General features: G+C 31.4%; 2 protein-coding genes across 5 annotated transcripts; one reads left to right on the top strand and one right to left on the bottom strand.

The window, feature by feature from the left end:
* Positions 1-5,089: 5,089 nt before the first annotated feature.
* Positions 5,090-11,627, bottom strand: LOC103496854 (uncharacterized). Of its 4 annotated transcripts, none has more exons than XM_008458869.3 (12): positions 11,356-11,618; positions 11,215-11,277; positions 10,269-10,403; positions 10,076-10,162; positions 9,439-9,541; positions 9,186-9,256; positions 8,993-9,097; positions 8,609-8,642; positions 6,980-7,080; positions 6,684-6,743; positions 6,424-6,627; positions 5,090-5,373 (listed from the first exon to the last, which is right to left on the bottom strand). In XM_008458869.3, the coding sequence occupies exons 1-12, from the start codon at positions 11,461-11,463 to the stop codon at positions 5,257-5,259; spliced, it is 1,188 nt and encodes a 395-aa protein (XP_008457091.1). In that variant the 5' UTR covers positions 11,464-11,618; the 3' UTR covers positions 5,090-5,256. The 4 variants fall into 4 exon arrangements, with proteins under 4 accessions (XP_008457091.1, XP_008457093.1, XP_008457092.1 ...); XM_008458871.3 differs by having other exon boundaries at positions 10,269-10,396; positions 11,356-11,441; XM_008458870.3 differs by lacking the exon at positions 10,076-10,162 and having other exon boundaries at positions 11,356-11,612.
* A 7,716-nt stretch (positions 11,628-19,343) lies between these two features.
* On the top strand, positions 19,344-21,150 carry LOC103496855 (E3 ubiquitin-protein ligase SINA-like 10). Its single transcript, XM_008458874.3, is given in 4 exon segments — positions 19,344-19,693; positions 19,696-19,724; positions 20,275-20,281; positions 20,284-21,150. Coding segments are annotated over 4 exon segments (657 nt in total). The 5' UTR covers positions 19,344-19,569; the 3' UTR covers positions 20,781-21,150.
* Positions 21,151-24,536: the final 3,386 nt, after the last annotated feature.

Here is a 24,536-nt window from a genome sequence, read left to right as displayed (position 1 = left end):
CAAAGAAATACTATTTTAACGAGACATGATGAGATGTTGAGAATCATATATGAAAAAACAAAAGAAACTCACGCTAAGATAAATGAACTATTTCTCTTATTACTAAATGGTTTTGAGATGAAATCTCAAAAGAATTCAAACTTTGAATATTAAAAGAAAGATGTGTTACTCCTCTCCTAGATAATATATATATGATTGGGGTTGGGATGAGTCAATCAAAAAATAGAATTTTAGCCGACTTGCAGCCCAATTCGATGTTTATATTTTGAATTAGGTAGTGTGGGTTACTTGAAAAGGGTACATGGTGTAACAATTTTTTTTGAATTTTCAATGACCACTTTTTGGAAAGGTAGGTTTAAAGTTATGGGTCCTTTTATACTACAAATTCTGATATATTCTTATCTAATTTTCTGGTATGGATGCTTTGGGTTCAACATATTCTTCTCTCAAATATGAGGAGCTTCACCAAATTAACAACCAACATGTCAAACTACAGATGCTTATACCTATACCCATTTAATTCTACAACCAATAATGAAATATATATGTATAGAGGGGGAGAAAATTAAAAAATTAGTTTTTACCTATAAACATGCCAAAATCGACTTTTACATTAAAGTTTAATGTCATCAAATTGCAACTCAAACAACATTCGTAGTATAAATAGGTTGAGTTGAGTTGGCTTAGAAATTTTATTTTGGAACAACCCGAATTTTTTGGTTGGTCAAATTGGCAAGCTAAGAGCCGGTTTAAGTGAATTCATGTTTTCAGTTTCTTGTTTATTGTTTCTTATTTTTCATTCCTCGTAATTTCTTCTATTTTTTAGAATAAGAAACGAGACGTTTGATAACTGTTCACACAAAATTTTTGAAGAAATTTGATTCGTGGAGTTGAACTTGTGTTGATGCCTGTTGTATTTACGTTGATTTGATGCGATATGGTTCGATCTCTAAAATTTGATCTTTTGATTCTCTCTCAGCAAGATGTTTATGCTTGATTTGAGGAAATTCTTAAAGTTGAGTGTCGGAAGAAAGTTGTATTTTCAAAAGAGATTTAACTTCAAGAGCTAGAAGACTTTCTAGAGTCAAAAATTTCCAATCCCACAAATCAAAAGAACTTCTCTATTTATAAAGTTCGCTGGTGAGCTTTTATGAACTTGGGTCTGGTTTGGTCCATGGACCAGATCCATGGACTCAATCACATGAATTTATGTCATATTTAACTGTGGGTTAAATTAAGCTTATTTTTAGACTCAATTAAATTTTAGCCAAAGTAAATATATTTAATTGAATCAAGTTAATTAATTTGATCCAATTGTCATAATAAAGACATATGACATCATTAGAATTAGTCAATTTGTGTTTAGATTTAATTTGGGACACATGTCAATTTTTAGTTAATCAAATGTAATTGTTTTAGTAAATGATCATATAGCCAAATCTAAACGATCTTGGTACAAGATCGTATACTAAATATATTACACACGTGAGTGGTCAATTAATAACATGTTAACTAGGACTTTTTTTTTTTTTTGTATTTTTTATTGTAGGTTTGTGAACTTTTTTCGTTTTCGAAATTGTTTTATACACTGAAAATATTTTGCTGTTATATTTTTTAAAACCCCTCATTTTAAAATCAAATAATACATAAACATAAATATTAAAAAATTCAAAATTCAAAATTAAATTAAACATATAACTAAAGAAAACTTAAAACTAAATATGAAATTTTAAAATCAAATAATACATAGATCTAAATATTAAAAGTTTTAAATTTCAAAACTAAATTAAACATATAAATATGAAAAGTAGTAAAGAAAAGAAAAAAAATATTAAACATATGAAAAATTAACGAAAGAAGGAAAAGAATAGAATACAAAATCATCGATGTTGGAAGTTGAACCCACGATCGATAGAAATACAAGTATGGCAGCAGAAGAGAATCGAGGCAATACACTCTAAATTTATCTAATTAACATGAAATTGAAAATTAGCAAAATATAAGTTCAAGAACATTAACCTTAGAATTCGAAATTCTCCTTCGGTTTTTTATCGTATTCGTTGATTCCAAGTCGTAGACGGCCACAAGAGTCTTCTCTACTATTCTTTGACTTTAAAATACAATTGTGGGATCGAATTGATGATCGATTTTACGAGTCTTTGAGAAAAAGTGAGAAAGTGAAAATTTTTCAAAAACTTCAAAGTTCTCATCAATTTCTCCGCCTAAGAACTTTTGCAATTGATCAACCTCTTCTGTATTTATAACAAAAGAAATTTTAACTTTGTTGAAGGGAATCAAGAGATGGAAGAGGTGGAAAAAATCTCACCTCTTTCACCTCTTTAGATCATTCCACTAAAGTCCCTTAGTTGCACTCCTCTCACTATAGATATATTTATGTCCATTTGATATAACTATGATTAATAAGTTAATTTTTCACAAGTCGTGTAATTTCAACTAGGTCAACTTACTATTTTACCCTCGAGATTAATTATTTTCCTTAAGTACCACTAATCATCTAGTGAACAACTGGTTTAAGATCTAACCTAAAAAATGAATCCTTTCGAGCCAATGAGAGGGTGGGGCTCCTTGTTCAAGACCTGGATTTAATGCATCAGGGAATAACCTATCTACTGACTCTAAAGAGGTCAAGAGTGAATTCCATATTACACCCTATGTCCCCTGGCTATCCACCCGGTCTTATCTTTGAAATGGAAGGCATATTGATGAGTTGCCTTCACCTATGCAGATCTAAGGATAAACCCATGTGGACAGAAGTTTAAGGTAATAATTAGCTTACGATTAAGATTAAATTACATAGGTCACCAAATTAAAGAAATAGTCAGTGTTATAACGTAAAAGTGACTATTTAATAGTCTGATCTTATGCAAACTGTTTACATAGAATGCCCCCACTTTCGTGTCTTTACCTGAACGATTCAAAATCACATCGTTTGTACTAACTACATTGTAAGTCACATCCATAGTGTTACCAAAATAAGGTGTCCAACCTTACTCATATATTATAGATTGTTTATGCTATGAACTCGAACTTGATCCATATTTATGTTTCTACATAAAGTTCAAGTCTACAAAATAGTCTCGAGACCTTAATTTATTAAATTCAAGATTATAGTATTCTATTTCACTAATAAATAATTCAATAATTAGATTATTGAATGTAATTTACAAACTCCGAGTTTTAGAAAATAAATTCTAATAAAGACAACTTGGAGGACAAAAATAATTTTAAGCACACCTTACTACCAATGAGCCAACTAAGAATTATAAGAAAAAGGAAATGGAATCAAATAAAATAGAAAACAAAATTGGAGAAAGTACTTTTCATAATTACTCAATTTTTTTCAACTTTGAGAAACATTCCTTAAAATTTGGGAATGAGAAACGATAATGATTATCAAACATTTTTGTTTCTTAAAAAAACGAGAAACAGAAATATGAAACAAGAAACAAGAACGTTATTAAACTGGTCATAAGTAACTCAAATAAAATCTTCGACCCAACCCAACCCGAATTTTAAGGGTTGGGTTGGGTTAGGTTTTTGTCAAGTTATTTATTTATTATTTATGTTTAGTATTTTTTTTGTCAGATAAACCCGAATTTTAAATAATGTAACCTGAACACAACCCAATCCATGGAAACATAAAAAATTCAATCCAACCTAACCCAAAAATAAAAACTAACCCAACCCAACCTTTACAATTTGGGTTGGGTAGTACACATTGTTGGGTTATTTGAACTATGCTAGTAACCTTAAACATTTCGATAAGTTCTTATTTAAAATATTGTTTTTTTTAAAAAATGTACATTTAATGGGAAATTCTCGTAAATATAACAGTCAAAATATTTACGACATCTATAACAAATTGAAAAAACTCATGATGATGGCCATTTTTTAAATATTCTAGATTTACTCTTCCTTTTCATTGTTTTTCTTCTCTTCATGTTCTGCGATTTTTTTCCTTTACATCGTCTTTCTTCTCTTCTTCTTTTTTTTCCAATTTTTTTAAAACGGTTATTTGATTCAAGATCGTATATCAAATATAAAATATATTTTTTCCAAACTAGTAGTTGGTTGTTGAATATCTTGAAAAGAACGTTGTTTAGATTTTGGTTCTTTTGAAAAAAAATCGTTTAACGACTGCGTACCAAAAGAATTTTGAAAACAATCGTTTAGCTAGATTTAAGCGATCGTGTATAAAGAATTTAAACGATCGTGTACAAACAATCTTGAAAAAACATCAGTTAGATTTGGGTCTAAACAATCGTGTACTAAACAATAGTCAAATCTAAATGATCGTATACCAAATATATTACATAAATATATTACGCGTATGTTGACGACGTTGTTCCTGAAAACATTTTTTGTATTTTTTATTGTAAGCCGATGAATTTTTTCTGTTTTCGAAATTGTTCTAGAGAAGGTAAATATCTTGCTATTTTGTTATATTCTCTAAAAGTTTCATAAGTTTTTCTTTTCTTCCCTTATTGCCTTAAATTAAATGAAACGAAAAGTAGAATTTTTTTACTTTTAAACTTGCTAAAATTAACTTTTCTATGAACATAGCCAAATGTATTTGTAATATTTGAACTTTAAACTTTCAAATTATTACAACTTAAACCATTTGTTAACCTTTCACTTAAAATAAATATATTCTCATGTGTTAATGGATTGTAAAACATATAACCAGTACGAAGTTAATAAGATTTTAGAGAGAAACGACATGAGAACTAAAGTTTTATTGAAATTCGTGAATTTTTATAAAGTTATAACAGGACTAATTTGTGCATTTGTGTGAATTTATTAAAATTGGTGAGTTCGTGAAAGTTTATGCATTGTTTTTTAAGATAAAACTTAACCATAATTAACCCAAGTAAAAACATTGCAATAGTTGTCTAAGTGTTTAGATTTTATTTTGTTTATATTTTATTAATAGATTCCAACATGAAATCATGAAAACCTATGATTATAGATAGAATAGTAATCATTCCATTACAATAACTATAGATAGAATAGTAATCATTCCTTGAATATGAAAAATTCCATGTTTTTCAGCGGTAAAAAAGAGAAATAACTCAAACAAGATCACTTTAAAATCAATCAACATTTCAATAACGTTAACAAATAAGAAAACAAAATAACTCTATATACGAGACAGAAATTTGCATCGCCTAGATTACATCTAAATACCACGAATGAACAAATCTCTTCACCTAGATCCAACATCTAAATATCAGATTACACGTGCAAGAAATGTTTGCTTGCATCAAATTTCTTCAACTTTTTACCTTGCATGCCATTCCAGAAAGCGCTTGCATTAACGACCTTCTTTCCAGGTAATTGAACTTCCAATACCTGGTCAAATTACCAAAGAACCATAACCAAAGTGCAGCCTCACCATGTTTGTGCACAATAGTAGTAATTCAACTTTATGCTAGGTAAAATATGTGATGGTATATGTTTTAAAGAACAAGTGAAACGATGTAATATTGTTAACAAAGTGAAAAATGGAGGTGATCTTCGGGTGAAAGAATATGTATCACGTTTGGTGGAACAATTTTTGAAGAAAAGCAAAGAAATTATAAAGAAATTCCATAAAGGCAAACTTAAGCAATTTATGGTTGGAAATTAAACAAATAATAAGATTTTGAGGGTGCTACTAAAGTATAGACGGATGTGTTCTTGATAATGTGTTTAAATTTTGATTAGTCTAGGGTGGATGTCTTTAGATTAAAAAATCCTACTTTATTCATTTTCAGTGATTTCTTCAAATTGAGAAGCTCTTTTGTAATTAAGGAACTGTGGGCAGGTTGTGAAACTTGTATCTTAGGCGGTTTGTAAGGGCTTGATGTGAGTTTCTGTGAATTTGATAGCAACTTCCTAAAATTTTGAAAGTTCAATCCTATTGACACAAGAAAAATGCAACTGATCTAAAACAAAATCCAAGACCTAAATAAGATTTGAAGCACAAACACCAACATATAAGGTGCAATCCATAAGAGAAACCCAAATTTTTCTTAATTTTTTTGGTTAAAAACTTTCCAAAGAAATGTCCAAATTGTATCCAAAATTAGGGGGAAAAAATATTTTTTTTCAAACACATTTTTTAGCAAATAGAAAATGTTTTTTATATACGTGGACAACCAACTTACAAAACTTTGACTATGCTCATAAAACAAGAGTTTAACCCTACTACATTTTGTTACCAAAGATACTACGGTATTAAATCTTTAAGTAAAATGGATATCTTGGCTTAAAGCCTTGAACCCAATCTCTCTAAATCCTTTATTATTTACACAAACTCTTAACGACTATTAGGTCAACCGATGATAGATAATGGCATACATCTGTTATATGCAACATCTACTTCAGCATAATATAAATAGGCAACAATATGGAACCAACCTCAAGTGGCGTGGTCCCTCCACATGGAAACACCAAAGCGTCCTTGACAAAGCGGATCTCATCTGCTTGAGTCTCCTGACTACTACAATTGATGTTTAGCCTTGTAGTAATGATTTTAAATTCTAGAATATCGTCACGACCACTTTTCTCATCAACAATAACAATCTTAGCTCGTGTTCCAGGCCATCCTGCAAATGCACGAACCTAGAACAGATGCATGTTTTAACTGCAAAATTGAACAAAAAGAAGAGTAAAATTACCTTGTTGTGTAGGACATATGCCTCTTGATCAAATGATAGCCATGCCTCATCGGGAGCTATCTGCAGAAGTCAATACTCACAGTTCATGGATTTCTACTTTGAGCTTCATTTTATTGTACAACAAAATAATGTTAACGAATTATAAGAGAATGAGTTAGAAATTTTTATTTACGTCAATATTGAATGATTAGATGACTAATTATTTTGTTGTTCTTCCTGCCTAAAGCATACCAACCAAAATTACTTTCCCTTTATTTGAATGTACATTTATCATAGAAGACCTCAACCAAGGGTACCTTTGGAGCTTTGGTAGCTTTGGATTCATCTTGAGGTTGCGCTTTCTTTTCAGCAGATCCATCAAGTATAGAAGGAAGTTCCCGAATCAAGAGTTTAGAGCCTGCAAGAGAGTGGAAAGTAAGCAGATTAGAAGATTCATTTGTCGCACAGTTTCCAGTTTTACACTTTCGTCCTGTATAGCGCTACTTAAGCCATGTCAAGATACTACAACTAAAACTATCCATGTAATATTAAAGGTCTGAAAGTATAACTTTCTTTTTATAATAATTTTTCAACTCCAATTTATTTTGGCAGACAAGCACTCTCATTCTTCTCATAAGAGATGACCACTAGGTATGTTTGGATTAACTTTTCAAGTGTTCGATTTTGAAAATAAGTCAATTGAAGCGTTCGAAAACCACGTAAAATAGAATTGAAGAGTATTTTAACTAAATTTTATCAACCTGTTTAAATAAAAATGAATTTTTTGAAAAACATTTTTTTCTCAAAACAATCCAAACTGATTCTTCAGTCTTCTTGGATGTTTTCAGTTAGCTATAGCTCTTTATTAAAATACTTGATTGCCTCATGGCCTCTAGGAAAAGGAGGTTATTTTGCCACACCAGCTTCCACACACTAACCCCCTCCCCTTCTATTCGCCCACTTGCAGCATTTATTTTTCGAGTGCTCATTCGCTCATTCCTGTTGGAGTTTATATTCATATTTTGGTTTGCAATGTAATGTAGAACTGAACGATAGACTTTTATTCAAATGATCGGATCTAGTGGATACAAGAGAGGGGATCTCTATTTATAGATAATTAAATGGGGATAGGTTAACTAATTTTGAATTTACTAAATTACATAAATCCTATTACGTTACAATGGGTCTTTGAAGCTCCTTTATGAGAACATTCAAGTACTGGCTGGTCCATCACTATCATCCAAATCTTAAGTTTTATAGTCCAACGCATTTAAGATTCTTCTATCAGAGTTATGGTTTTGACGTAATCAAAAGGTATTCCATGACAAATCATTAGTTCAGTTAGATCGTTTAGGTTCAGCTTGACTTGTTGCCTGATCATGGTGTTCTCTTTCCGAAGCTTTTGTTAATTATCTACGCAGTTTAGTTATTGTATTTTTTTTTTCGATATCTTCTCTGTTACAGTATCTTGTATGTTTAGCACTAGACTTCATTTGAAAAGTTTTGTTTTCTTTCAAAAACAATTAAAAATGATAGGTTTGGTTAGTGGGGATTGATGTTTTAATGCTTCCTTTTACCCGTTTTTTAATTACCATCACTTAGAGCTCCTTTTAGTAAATTTTCAGTGCTCTTTATTCCCCTTATCCATGGTCCTTCTCTTGTACCTTTTTCTTTATTTATTAAAAAAAAAAAAAAGAACTAGCTCATTTTAGATTGTAACAGAAGAGCACATACACATTTAAGTTAACGACTTCAAAAGCTACAAATTTATGGTATTGTGGCTTAAGTTATCTTATAAAAGGAAGAAGAATTAGAAATCAACGCCACTGTTCACATGATAGATGAAACTAAGAAGTTCCGATATGCTAAAAAAATAACGAGAAAAGACAGACATAAAGAAAGCATCAAGGTCAATGGAAGTTCATGACAGACACAGAATGCCCCACCTTCTAAAAATAGCAATGCAAGTAAATCAGGTGCCTGCTAGCAAATTGAATCGGAGGTTAGTGAAGAAATGATGAATGAACCCTCCACCTTCAAGAGTTCAAAGGTAAAATAAACAAAATGCAAGTTTTCAAGTGATGTATAACTGTGCAGAATAAGAAACGAAACAAATAGTTGAATTCATAAAAACCTCTGGATTGGGAAAAAAGTGGAAAACAATTTGCACTTCTGATAGTTGACTTCATCTCAATTGTATTCTGATTATAATTTATTAGTGAAGCGTGTGATGGATTTTTCAGATGCCAACCACTAGTGCTTTACAGGAATCAATAATTAAAAATGCATGTCATGTTGCATAAACTGTAAATTAATAATTACAGGTGCACCTTGATATGCTCATCGACTTCAAATTTTTCAGAAGCAATGACGGGTCCAGCATCCAATGCACGAACTGTGAATGCCAGTGATACGCCAGTCTCCTTAACACCGTCCTAAAAGCAGGGGCAAAAATCTTATTACTATTTGAAGGTATGGGAAAATTGAACGCTCGAATATCAATAGCTTATAAGCATAAGCAACCTGCAATGCCCTCTGAACAGGGGCAGCACCACGATATAATGGCAATAGACTTGGGTGAATATTGACCGTCCCTGAGGGATCATAATTACAAGAGAAATTAATTGAATAACTCCAGGAGGGAAAAAGAAACCCTCCCAAATTTGACCAGGTTTTCTGTCCACCTCATGAAAGATTTTTCTGCTTCCTTCTACTTCTGGTTATGTTTCCGACAATTGTTTATTACTTTGAATATCAACAGAAATAAATGGCTTACCCAATGCTGGAATGTTGAGAAATTCGGTCGGTAAGATATTTCCATATGCTGCTGTAATACATAGTTCAGGTTGCAAAGCCTTCAAGGTGCTCAAGAACGTGTCCTGAAGGAAAATAAGAAGAAACAAGCATTATAATTTCTACATGACATAAAGAATTATTGAAAATGTGATTATGCTTCAATTATTGAAATTGTATTGCATTTACTTTTTCTCCTTTGTGGAGCTCTGTATCTATTGAGCAATAATCTCTCTTTTCATTTAATCAATAAAAGTTGTCTCCCGTTAAAAAGATATAATAACTACTGTAACATAAAAAAATTTCCATCAAAGAGAGTATTACAGAAGTTTGAAAAGTCCCACATATTGTATTATTCTAACTAAGTTTAAAAACTTAACACCAATGATCATTAAAAAAAAGTAAGAATATATCAAAAATGTCTTTGTGAAAAATAAGAACTAGGCTCACTTCTGAGTAGTACGCTTGCACAAAGTGATCATTAAGACAAGTTCAATAGAAAGTAAATCTCTCTACCACAAATGGAAAGAATAGAAACAAGCAATAACCAGTGCCAAATTAATTACCATCCATCACAACTTTTAGACTTGATAAATACCACAGATTTATCATGCACTTACAAAATAAAGATACAAGGTTCTTCGGTGAAAGAAATAAACTTGATGCCCAACGTTGTAGAAGTACTCCTCATACACTCTCACAGCATGCTTATAAATTAGAAATTTTCACATTCTTAAAATTCAGTTGTTTCCATCACCATAGCAAGCAGAATCAAATCCTCAAGCCTTCACCTCAAAGAAAAGGTAACACTACCTCTCCAGCTCTTTCAGGCGTAAGAATAAGGTCAGAAGAGAAGCCTTTATCAAGGGCGTATTGTGCAACTGGAGAAGGCATCAGCTTTCTCCCCCTATCCCTTCTAGAAGGTGGTTGAGTAACAATAGCTGCAACCTAAACAATTTAACATTAGTCATCGCATAAACACATTTCTGCAATCTAATATCGTATCACAATTTATTCCATGTTACAAGAAACAATTGTTAATAAGGTATGATTGTTTTCTTAGAAATGTTAATAAGGTAATGATAAGATTGAAGATTTGGTATTAGATTACAAAATTCACCTTCTAGGTGAGTAGAAGAGGATAGGGTCCTTATATAAAATTAGAAACACAGTGGAAGGCTATCCTTCCTATAAGTGGCTTACGCTAGGAATTCTAAAATTTTCGTTCAAAGGACAGTAATACTCATAAATTCTACCTACCCCATATCTTCAAGTTCAATGATAAGCTCTCAACAGTTAATAAAACAGTGATTAATGTCAAAACAGAATGGCAATTTAATTGATGTTGATTATTACAGCGGATAACCTTCCCATAACCAATGCAATAGATTCACGTATAGCCTATGGGAGCTTAATGGAAATCCCGCGGCATTGATTCTAAAAGAATGAAAAGGGCACCCACCAATCCAGATATTAAGTTATAGTTCTTAATTGGGTTTGTCCCGTGTCCAAATACTGATCGGAGATTTTAAAGTTAGAAATAGTTCAAAACATGAAATAGGTTGTGGTGACTTTTGACATAGTTCTAAATGAAACAAGTTACAATAATTTCCTAAACAACTTCCACCAACCCACATTTTTCTTCTCTAAACTCACATTAACAATTATACTAAAGACGAACAAAGTAAGAAATTGGGGAGCGAGCGGCATACACAAGACTGAAGTGAAGAGATAAGAGCTGAATTGTGTTAATGGATACCTCAAAAGCTGCATCGGCGGAAGAAGATGCATTAAGAAGAGCATCAAGAACTGCGGTTGAGACCTAAGAAAAGGCATTTCTTCGATTAAGGAGAGGAATGAGAAAACCAACAACCAAAAAGTGTAAAGAAAAAAGGAGAACCTGAGGAGAACCCAGGAAAACGAGGGGCTTCTTCTTGGAGAAAAGTGAAGAAGGAGAAGATGGAGAGTGAAAACAGGAAAAGCGACGAAACATGAGGGAGGAAGTCATTGACGTTGTTTTGTTTGCTTCAATGGTGGATTCGGGCTCCTTCAGCTTCGTTTTTATCCACTGCTGACCTAGTAGTCCAGGGAGAAGCAAATTCAAACGGAAAATAGTCTTTTTTTTTTTTTTTTTTTTTATTTGAGATGATCTATGTTCATTTTACCGTATGAACATGGTCAATGCGGTAGTGCACTATGAAGTAATTACATTTCTAGTCCATTATGGTGTTTTGGGGCATTGATGCTTGTGGTCATCTTTCACAAGGGTTCGTAGTTTCAATAGTGTTCATTGTTAAGGTTTATAAACTTCATTTTTCATTTTACTCTCCTCTCTCCACTGTAATGACACTCTACATGTCGCCCTTCCCCAGACCAACAACCATCGTCTGACTTCTACCATCTCGCTCTAGCAACGTCCCTTGACAACTACCTACTACAACCAACATTGACGATTGTCATCTTCATGTCACTACCTTTGACAATCAACTTCAATAACCACTTCTAGCGACCAACTCCGACCATGGCCACCAAAGTCATTGATAATCTTCAACGACTAACTCTAACGACCAATTCAATTGATTGTATGCTTAGAAGAACAACTTAAAAAACTTTAGCTATAAAAATATTTTTAAATACAAAATTGAAATTCTTACTTCATAGTATTTAATAGTCATTCATACACTTATTTAACACTACAAAAACTTTAAGCACTCACTTAAATCTAACAAATTTGTGAATAAAAACATTTTTAACAAACCCCTAACCAAACACATTTGTATTGTTAACTAATATGAAAATATATTGTAATTTTGTTTTCTTTTAACACAACAAGAATATTTAGTCTACCTTAGTTACCCAGGTTACATGTAATTGTAAAAAACATATGAGATTTTAAGTTGGCATCTCATCTATGTGTTAAAAATTGTGAAAATATTTGTGCAATTGACGAGTGAAACAAAAGGTTAAAAGCAAACAAAAACAACCACTAGAAAAATCATTCTTTTTTAAACTTTACTCAATATCTCAACTTCGCACTTCAAACATAAATTTTTTAACTCTACACTAAACAATTCTTCGCTCCAAACACTTATTACCTAACTCTACGAATATATTAACTTCATATCTCAAAACTCTAACTTAGTAATATATATATATATATATATATATATATATATATATATATTAACACTTTTAATATTTAATATCCCTTAGTTGTTAAATGTTGAGTACGTGTTTCTTTCGAGAAGTGTTAAACCATTATACATTTATTAACTAATAATTCAATATCCAAGGATCAATATAAATACTTCACCTACCATTCTCTCCATTCACACCGATGAAGATTTTCGATACATCTTTACCTTTTACTTTCTCTCGTTAGCTCTTCAGAGCGATTGGCCAAAAGAATGGTGTTCATAGTTGTGGAGTTTTTAGTTTAACTTTTAGTGCAGGGTGATTTGAGCTGTACAACTTTTCAGTTGGATTATTGTATCATGAAGGGGACAAGCCAAAGAAATATTTGATGCACCAGTGGTTGATGTAAAGAGATACAACACACACTATAGAGGGCTTGAATCTCTTTACAGAGAGCGAGACATCAGTGTCTCAACCAAATTGCTAACGTACTTATTTTTGAAATATGTACTTCATTTATCTCTATTATTTGTAATTTGTTCATCAATTTTAAAGAGATTCAAATATGGAGTCTACTAGTGACAAACCAAATAAATATGTACGAGATCTCAACAAACCACACTTTAAAAAGTGGAAAGGGAAAGTGTTATTCTATATATCTTGATCGCCTTTTAAAGTGGTATATGTTCACACAAAAGAAACTAAAGAAGATTGATACTGAAAGCATGAACATGGAAGAGTACTTCATGGAACACCAAGAAAAAAATTGATAAATATGAGAAAAATGAGTACAAATGTTGGTAATAATTTTTAAATCGTCTTGTTGATCATTTTTGTGATATTTTTTTATACTACTTTCACATATGCCAAGAAAATATGGAATAAATATGATACTTAAAGAAGCAGGCATGAAAAAGTATGTTGTATGTCACTTCTTTCGGTTTTAAATGATGGATGAAAAATCTTATGGGTAGAAACGTATTTCTAATATTTCTTCACACCAGGTGCTTAGACTTCCTTAACATCAATGTTTCCTTGAGTATATTGCTTTCAAAGACTTGTAAATATTTGTCAAACCTTTATAGTTTAAGATTGAGCCATTTTACGTCTCATTAGTCTCAAATTTGGCTCATGTTGTTGAATTTTCTTTTTGTTTCCTCTTCTAAATTAGAAAAACAGTTTGTTTTGACAAGGACTATAAATCATGGCTTAAATCCTTCAATTTAAATTTCAACTGCTATTTTGGCATAAGAATTGTTGGATGAACAAAACCTTCTAGTCTATATTAGAAACCAGTAGCAAATCCAGAAAATATGTATAGGGGGCACTATATAATAAACACACTAAAAATGTAAATAAAATATTAATAGCTTCAAAGATTACTTAATTTAATACGTATTACAATTGTCCTCTACGAGTCTTCATCTTTTGAAATCGATTCATAATAAGTTTATTATCTAACTTATCCAATAAATCTTTCTCAATATAAACTATAAAACAATCATTCAACCATTCATCTCCTATTCGATTGCCCAGTCGAGTCTTCACAATATTCATAGCAGAAAATGTACTCTCTACAATAACTGTTGCAACCGGTAAAATCAATGTCAATGTCAGCAACCGATAAACTAATGGGTAGACCTTATCGCTTTTCGTAACAACCATTTTCATTGCAAGATTACCAATATTTTTTAGTTCAACAAACTCTGAATGCATATTTATAATGTAATTTTGAAGTTGATCCTCAAGCATAGAGAGTTCAATAGCTAAAAAATCCCTTAGATAAAACTGAGCAAGTCGACTAAGTTTTTGTCTATCAAAAGTAGCAAATGAATTACTTGGATTTAAATAAGTCATATAGAGAAGCAATTCAGTATTTGATTCAGTAAAATAATTATTCAACTCTTGAAGTTGCATATCAATGACAACATAGAAGACTTCAACACGACAATGATGCAAATTTGCAATTGGTTGAGATTTTCGACTTTTTCGTCCTCGAACTAAAAAATAGCATCCATTTTAAGAACTTTAATGTCATGACTATTGCAGAAATTAGAAACTATTTTTAATAATGAATCCCAACCAGATTCTCTCATTGCTTGCAGTCTACCTTTACAAAAGTTGACTAAATTCATTGCATTCACAATATCCTGATCTTTTCTGTGTAAGAGTCATTTGTGATTCCCAATATATTTTTCATGAGATACATATTGAAAACAAAGACAAATGACAAAATTGAATTCATTAGAATCTGTGCTTCATATTTTTGTTCTGAATTTGATCCACTACCTACAATTGTTTCAAGCACATCAACTATTTAAGAGAACATTGCAACTAAACTCGTTAAAGTGTTGTAATGTGATCTCCATCGAGTATCTCTTGGTCTTTTAATCATTATCTCTTGATTTAATCCTCATCCACTTGATATTTCACCATTATTTAGCTTCAAAAAATTTTATGCTATGTTTCTCTCGTAGAATATCTCAATGTTTGGTTGATGCTCCAATAGCATTCACTACATTAGTTAGGTTTTTCTTTTCTCTTATTAATAAATTATCTTTGTTTTATGACATTATTGAAATTTGTCAATAAAATTGACATTTGGAGAAATAAAATTATTGAAATTTAGAAGATATTTGGGGAAAGAAAATTGATGATGTTTGGAATAAAATATATTTTGTGCAATTTAGAAACAAATCTGATATTTGGGAAAAGAAAACTATTGATATTTGAAATAAAAATTATTTTATAAAAATAATCATAATACCCAAGATTTAAACCCTTTGACTTGATTATTGCAAATTCAGGTATAGTCACTACACCAAAACTAGAACTTAATTAATATAAAGCATTATTTAATTTATATTGTAACTTGACACTTTAAAATTAATATTAAAATACAAAAATCGATAATGTGAGGGGGACACATGCCCCTCTAGGCCCTTAATAAATCCGCCCCTGATAGGAACCATAGACTAACCGAGAAGAAAATAAAATAGACAGACTTATTGTATAGCATGAACAAGAACCGTGAACGTCAACATGAAGAGTGGGCAAGCCATATAGACATTTGGAACCCGTTTGGTAACGTTCTCGTTCCCTGTTTCCTGTTTTTGTTCTCAATATTTCAAGAGACTGAGGTATTTGGTAATATTCCTTGTTTCTCATTCTCAAAAAAAGTAAAAACGTTTCTCAATTTATAAGGAATTATTGAAAAAAAAAAAGTAGTTTCTTCTGTTTCGTATCTCAATTATTTCTATTGGTTTCCTTTTCCTTTTTTCTTAATTTATTTCTATTTGTTTCCTTTTTCTTTTTTCTCAATTGTTTTGTTAGTTTTCTTTTCCTTTTCCTCAATTATTTTTATTGGTTTTTTTTCCTGTTTCTCTATTATTTTTATTGGTTTCCTTTTCCTTTTTCTCAATTCTTTTTATTGGTTTCCTTTTCCTTTTTCTCAATTCTTTTTATTGGTTTCCTTTTCCCGTTTCTCAATTCTTTTTATTGGTTTCCTTTTCATCTTATCTCCATCGTCTTCCCCAACTAACTATCCTTTTCCTCTTTCTCTCATCGTCTTTCTCTACACGTTGTCTTCCTCTTCGTCTTTCATCGTCTTCCTCTACAATCTGGACTGTTACTCTTCGTCGGATCCATAGTTTTTGTCTGACTCTTCCTCTTTGCCAGATTCATAATTTTCGTCTTCCTCTTTTCGCGGATCTAGATTTTTGTTGTGGGTTTTTCTTTCAAGCATTATAGGTAGCAGAGTTAAAGGTTAGATTCTGTTTTGTTTCTTTAATTCTGAATATTGAGAACATAATAACTTATTTTAAAATTAATATTACATTCTAGATGTCATAAAATATTGATGATATTGTTGAAATTGATGGATTAAGAAATAAGTCGACATCATCTAAGAGAAATGGCCCAAGTGAGAGATGATATTGTCAATCAAATTTGGCAACATTTGAAGGATAGATACAATTTTATGTTTATGTTATTATTTTTATTTGTGCACTGGTACTTTTGTATTAAATGAATAAACTTTTGATAATTTTATTTTTTATGTTCAATGGATGACATATATTTTTGTTTAATGTTTAATTGAATTAGATGTGAATAAAATAAAAAATAAATCTCAAAGAAAATCAAGAAACAAGAAACTATTATCAAACAAGAAACAGGGAACATGAACGTTATCAAACAGACCCTTGATGTCCAAATTGGCCAATACATTGAACTTTACAAAGGTTATTTTGTCGAATAAGTTATATTAACGAAAGCATCATTCGAGAGTCATTTGTTATTTTTCACGTTTTTGCATTCAAAATGGGAAAACCACATTACAAAAAAGAATATATACATTAAAAATGTAAAAAACACATTAAAAAAAAAAAAAAAAAAAAGATTGTACATTATTATTTGTTGTGTACGCGTTATTATTAATAGTGGAGATTCTTGCTACGATTGTTGGACCAGTATGGCAACTCTAGAGGGGTGAATAAGGTTAAGTTAAACATTTTAATAAATTTGTATCCTTTTCCTTCTCTAAAGTCTTGCATTTTATTTATTTTAATCAATGTGTAAAACAAGAGTTATTGTGTTTTTCACTGTGCCCATTTTCTATAAGAAATACCATGACAAGGTGGATGCTTTGCAGAGAAGGCAATGGCTGAGATGAAAAAACAATATGTAGTATTTAAGAGAATGAAAAGAGACTTGTATTTTGGTTCTGTTAATACCTTTATTTGTGCTTCATCACTTTATAATTGTATTTTTATTTATCCCATTTGTTTCATGTGTTTCATGTTGATATGGTTTCAACAGCCAAAAAGAAAGAGGAAGGGGAAAAGGATGCCAAATTTAGGTCTCACAATTAGGTTACTATTATTGTTGATTTTGTTAGAATTCTAATGATTAAATGGTTTATTTTGATCTGCTTGTAGAATAATTAAAGACATATCGAGTTGAAAGCTAAGCGATTATATAGACAGCCAAGTTATTGTTGAAGGTTGAAAACTGAGAAGGTATTTAAGATTTCTTATTTAAGTCTTATATTAGGATCTTGTTTCATGTACTGTTGTATAATGTATATATAAACACAATATTAAGATTTCATTTTGTGTATATAAATGTAAAAGGCAAATTTTATAGTTTCTAAAATAATAGTAATTTTATTGATTTGTTGGAGTGAGAAAATTATTTATGTGACCCAATGTTGGTTTAGTAAAATGGAAAATAATGCAACAATTAAATAAAAATGAATTTGTAAAAATGGAACCAAAACAAGGTTTTAGTGTCGGTTTTAAACTGACATTATTGGGATCTATAATGTCAGTTATAAACCAACATTGTTGGCCTCTCTTAATGTCAGTTTTTAAACCAACATTAAAGCCTAATCGATACTAAAGGTCTTTAATAACACTAGCAAAGATGTCGATTTTAAACCGACTTTAAAGGCCTTTAATAATACTAGCAAAGATGTCGGTTTTAAACCGACATTAAAAGCCAAATTCCTTCCAATGACAGCACAAGACTTTCAAACGATAGTAACCAAAGTAGTATATGAAGAAATTAAGATTGGAGACAATTGTATTGTTGCCATCACAAATGACAAACTTCTACCATCGTGGAGAGAATTTCAAAAAATATACGTCATAAGCAAAAGAAATTCTCTCTAGAAGTATTGATTACTCGAATTCATGTGATAGAAGAAGTAAGAGAACAAGATGCGTTGATTCAATTATGTAGACAATGAAAATTTTGCGAAGGTAAATCTAATATCTAATAATGATAATTATCTAATGGTCATATTCCTAATAATAGTCATTTAAAGCCAAAGAAGAATCATATAAAAAAGAATAATAAATTTCACAATTCTAATAAGAGAAATTCAAGCCAGAACAAAAAACACATCACTCCACACCAATCTGTTTTTTTTTTTTTTTTTGGAAAAAATGGCATATTGCTCGAGTTTGCAAACTTCGAAGATAGGGACTTATTCCATAGACTAATGTTACCGAAGAGCCATTTGTGGCTATGAACTGATATATTTATGGTTCAAAGTATGGGATTTAACGGGTTGTGTTGGGGGACATTTTGGGACCAACCCAAATTTTTAAGTTAGTTGGGTTGGCAACTCGAATAACCCGAATTGTATACACAACCCAACACGCAACTCAACACCCAACCCTTAAATATGGGTTGAGTTGAGTTGTCGGGTTGTATTATTTAAGTGAAATAGTAGTGCTTATATGTAAGTTTCAAAGAAACGAATAAGGCCAATATGATTAAAGGTTTCCCCCATCTCTGCTCTTATTTTCACCTAACAAAGTGGAACGAAACCAAGTAGATAATAAATAATAAAACTACCAAAGCAAAGATAAAATGTCATCCAACAATTCTAAGAACTCAAGAATAAGTTGTACAATCTATAGAATAGATCTTGTTCAAGTGTGGTCATAAACGTCATCCAAAAGTTTTAAGTGGAGCAAAAATATGTACTCACTCAAGCAATGCAGAAACGAAGTTATTTACCTTGAGATTTCAATAATCTGATTGGTTTGTCCTCGAGGATAAGTTGTACACAACAAAGTATCGTAGCTGGTGACAACACAACAACACAAAGCAATGGTAAGGGAGAGTCGAGTGCGAGCAACGATCGGAACTTCTGAGAGGGAGAATGGTCAGAGATGAACGTTGGAGACTGAGAAGAAGAGACGATTGAATGTCTGCGGCAACGTGAGATGATAGCAAATCAACTAATAAGAAGGGCAAAATTGGAAACAAAAATTTGTCTCTCATTTCGTCGATTTAAAAGAAGCGTAAGAAATAGAAAAATAAATTTAAAAATTCAAAGGACGAATCAACACTTTCATTTCGTTAGAAAAGGACTTTGATGAAGAACAAAAAATAAGTCCTCTTTTCACGGTCGAAAAGAGAATTGATTTTACTATTCTTTATAGTTGAAGAAAAAGGAAAAAAGAAGATGGCAGATTCTCAATCATCAGATGGCGGAAGTGAGAGACGAAGTTCCGTCATTAGTAGGAGAGGTACGAATGGGACGATGAACGTCATATTTACTGATCCTCAGATTCTCGATTGCTATATTTGTTGGAACCCTTGTCAATTCCTATTTTCCAGGTCTAATTAAAACTCTTTTCTCCTTTAAAATTGTGTTTATTGTTCATCTGGATATCACTTATGCTTTGTTTCTTCTCGTATAGCTCTTTTGGTTTTTGTTACTTTGGATACTGTAGTTTCGCTTGTGTGTGGTTGTTGCTTTTGACGATTTTGAAATTCCCTTTTCTTTGAGGTTTTTCATTTTCTCTTTTTGAAGTTTATTGTGTAGATTGTGCATTTCCATCGGAAGTAATAGATTGTTATGGAAATTTTGGAGTAATAATGTAAATAGTCTTAGAAATTAGGAGAAAATTCTAGCTATTATGTATTCTTAATTGCTTTACCTTGTTTATATTATCTTTAGTAAATGTTAGAATCAAACGACAGTTTATTCGATTTAACTTCAACTTTTCAATTATATGGATTATTGGATTTTTTTTGGTGTTTAGAAACATGAACTTGAAGGTATAGATATAGAAGAAAATCAAGTTTATACTTGTGTTTATAACCTCTTATATTTATGGTTTTTATTTGATCTCATAACATATACTTTGGTTGTTGGATGTATTAGTGTGAGAATGGCATATTGCTTGCTCTAGCTGCTGCACCAAAGTTCAGAATAAATGCCCTAGCTGCATCTTGGCAATTGGCTACATACGTTGCAGGGCAATCGAGAAGGTTTTGGAATCAATCAAGTTACCATGTAAAAACGCAATATACAGATGCAAAACCGCGATGGATTTGAACCTGATAAATGACCAAGAGACCTTATGCAGATATGAACCCTGCTCATGTCCTTTGGACAATTGCACGTTTGTTGGTTTAGCTGAGCAGTTGTACTTACACTTCAGCAGAAGACACAAAAATTCAGCCAAACACTTCTCATACAATACAAGGTTCACTATATGCTTGAACAATGGTGATACTTATCGAATCCTTAAAGCAGAGGATGATGGAGTTTTGTTCTTCCTCTCTTACACGTTTGAAATTTTCGGGAATGCGATAACTGTAAATTGGATTGGACCTTTGTCATCCGAGAAAAAGTTCTCTTACAAAATTAACGAAAACACAGGGTAGTGTTCTTTCTTTACAATCAATAGCAAAGGAGATCCAAAGTTCGAGAAAAGTTCCTCCTTCCAATGGATTACTTTTGATTCCGAATGAGTACTTTGGATCTTCCACCCAGACGATCTTGGAGATTCGCATTTGGCCTGCGCACTAAAGACAAACACTGAGAATCAACACAGGTGCACATACATTTTGCAAGAAAAGCTGATTATTTATAAACTGAATTAAACTATGTTGGCCGGTTGTGATCTTGGTTCCTTGAACTTTGCATCTTTTGTGCTTTTTTTTCTTTTCAAATTACTTGTGTCCACTTTGTATATATTATCATCCTTTGTCTTAGATAGATACCTAGAAATGAAAAGTAGACATCTTTTTTCTACTGTTGTACATATTATCATCTTTCATCCTAAACCCTAAAAAAATTGAGTAAAAAATGTTACTTCACCCGGTTTTATAACCCTTTACAAACTTTTGTTTCTAATATTTCATTTTCTTTCCCTCTCTCTCCACTCTTGTTCTATTTCTCTCTCTAAGATACTTTTGACTATTCTTTTTCCTCTAACTAGATTCCTTCCCTGTATTTCGCCTCTAGTCGTGGCAACGAACCATTACCTAGATTCGCCTCCAATACTAGCAACGATGACAACAAGTGGAGTTGTTTCTTCTTCCTCCAATTATGTGTGGAGTTTTTTTCAATGCCACACAAATTAAGTGCAGAGGCAAGAGCGAGAAAGCGACAAAATGAGGAAGCTGGAGAGTGAGCTATAACGAGAAAACTAAAAAGATAATATGAAAAAGACTTAGAGGGTGTGTTTAGATTATCTCTTAAAAGTGTTTAAATTTAAAGAAAGATCATTTTAAAAATTTTTGAGGTGTTTGGTAACTTTTCAAAATACGGTTTTAAAAAATGAGATTGAAAAATTGATGGAACATGTTTTACTCCCAAGACTACATCTTTCTCCTTAAGTACCATTGATCCACTATTGAACAATTGGTTTAAGGTCCAACTTATAAACTGAATCCCTCTCAGACCAATGTGAGGTGGGGCCCCTTGTTCAAAAATTGGATTCAGTCCTTAATTAAGGGAACAACCTATCTATTAACCCCTAAATCAAGAACAATCCCTCGCGAATAGAAGTTCATAATACATTCAGGATGATGAAGACTAAGTTACCTAGGTCATCCCAATGAAACAGAAACCTAATTGGTTAACAGAGTTACATCTAGTGATTACTATTTCCTGGTTTAGTCTTATGCAAACTCATTGCATACGATATCTTCACTTGTACGTCACCTATAGGAATGCGTTGGATCATTGCATTTGTATCAAATATAGAGTGAGTCGTATCCGTAGTGTTACTAGGATAAGGTACCCAACCTTATCCCTATACAATAGACCTTTTAATTAAGTTAATCTCAAACATTAATTCTGTATGTCTCAACATATTGTTCAAGACTCATCAAACAGTTTAAGATGTTAGTTTATTTTATTTAAGTTATTAAGACAAAACTAATAATATAATCAATAGCACTTATTCAAATTATAATAATAACAGTTTATTAATAACGGTCAATGGATTACATTTACTATCTACGAGTTTTAGGAGATAAAACCCAACACCCTCCGTACATAATAGAAATAGGGGAAACCACTAACTTCATAGTTGACATGTACAACTATGAAGTTTAAATCATGAAATGTGTAAATCATACAATCATGAGATTCTTTTTATGTAACCACGGGAGTCTTGAACATTGTAAAAGAATGAATTTTTGCCTCATGTTTTTTCTTTATTTAATTATTTATTATTAAAGTTGTTTTATTAATAAAATGACGGAGTGATTTATACTTTTATTTTGTTAAAACCACATAAATATTGTTGGAATTTATTAAGTATACATAAAGGTAATGAAATGTGTAAAACTCTAAATATGAAAGTCTTTCCTTTATTCTTTTACCTATAAAATAATTAATGAAATTATGATTTCACATTTATAATTTAATAATTTAGAACTTGTAAATTTTTAATAGTTTTATCCGATAGTTTTTAAAAATACATGATAAATTACAAAAAAAAAAACTCTACACTAAATTATAAAAAAGTTTAGAATTTTAATGGTTTAGCAACATTACTGAACTCTTTAACATCATATAAAAAGACTTAAATTCAATATTTGATCAAATAAAATTGAAATTTTGCATGCATTGCACTTGAAAAATATCATACAATAGCCATCCCAATAGGGTTGTAAAAAAGAAAATCTCTAGGCGATTAAGCAAAGCTTAAGGACCTTAAGAATGAATGTCTTTGGTGTTTAGACGCGTCAAGGATGCTCAAGTCGCAGTGTCTCATGTGCGCGAGGGGTGTGACATTGACATTTGGCACAATTGATTGGGTCATCCAAGATCCATAATGAAGAGAAGTATTGAAAATTCACACGAACATCCATTAAAGAACCAGAAGATTCTTCAATCTAATGAGTGGTGCTTGCTCATAAGTCAAATTAATAATTAGACCATCACCAACTAAAGTGTGAATGAATCACCTACATTTTTTGAATGAATTCATGGTGATATTTGTGGATCGATTAACCCACCAAGTGGACCATTTAAGTATTTTATGGTTTTAATAGACGTATCCAATAGATGGTCGCATGTGTGTTTATTATCAAATTGAAATCTTGTATTTGCAAAATTACTTGATCAAATAATTAAGTTAAGAGTACAATTTCTGATTATACAATTAGGAATATTTGACGTGATAATTCTGGTGAATTTATATCCCAAATATTTGATAATTATCGTATGTCTATTGGGATAAGTGTTAAATATCATGTAGCCCATGTTCATACACAAAATGGTTTAGCATAATCATTTATAAAACGTTTGCAATTAATTGTTAAACCCTTGCTTATAAGAGCTAAACTTCCTACATATGTATGGGGACATGCTATTTTGCATGCTACGTCACTTGTATATATTAGGTCAGCAACTTATCACAAGTACTCCCATTACAATTAGCATATGACCATAAACTAAGTATTTCTCATTTGAGAATTTTTAAATGTGCAGTATATGTTCCAATTGCTCAATCGCAATGTACTAAAACAGGTCCTCAAAGGAGGCTAGAAATATATGTTAGATTTGATTCTCCATCAATTATTAAATATCTTGAACCGATAAAATGAGCTTAGCTCAATTAGCACCTGTTTGTACTCGAGGTATCAGGTTCAAATATCCCTACCCCTGCGTTTATTACAATACCTTTCTGAAAAAAAATATCTTGAACCCTTGACCAGGACATGTTGTCATTAATGAATTTGGAACACGCCACCAGTAGGTTCCAAAGATAAAAATCTTGGAAAAAGAAATTGAGTCAATAACTCGATTAAAGATGTGGATGTTCCAGAAGAAATCCAAAACTTGACTTAATAATGAGATCTCGATAAACTATGTCATGACAAGAAAAAGATGGAATCGAACTAATGTAGTTATTGACAACATTTTTGCATATAATGTGTTGCTATTGATATTATATCCGAAAATGAGAATTTTGATCCAAAATCTATTGAAGAATGTCGACAGAGAAAAGATTGGTTTTTATGGAAAGAAGCGAGGCAGAATTAAATTCACTTTCTAAACGTCAAGTTTTTAAACTGGTAGTCCAAACACTAGAAGTTGTCAAACATGTGGGATATAAAGGGGTATTTGAGAGAAAAAGAAATGAAAATAATGAGATCATAAGATATAAAGCAAGGTTAGAT

The sequence above is a fragment of the Cucumis melo genome, chromosome 6 (assembly GCF_025177605.1).
Source record: "Cucumis melo cultivar AY chromosome 6, USDA_Cmelo_AY_1.0, whole genome shotgun sequence".
Classification (NCBI taxonomy): Eukaryota; Viridiplantae; Streptophyta; class Magnoliopsida; order Cucurbitales; family Cucurbitaceae; genus Cucumis; species Cucumis melo.
Note: the sequence above shows the minus strand (reverse complement) of the source record. Positions and strands in the feature narration are given on the sequence as shown.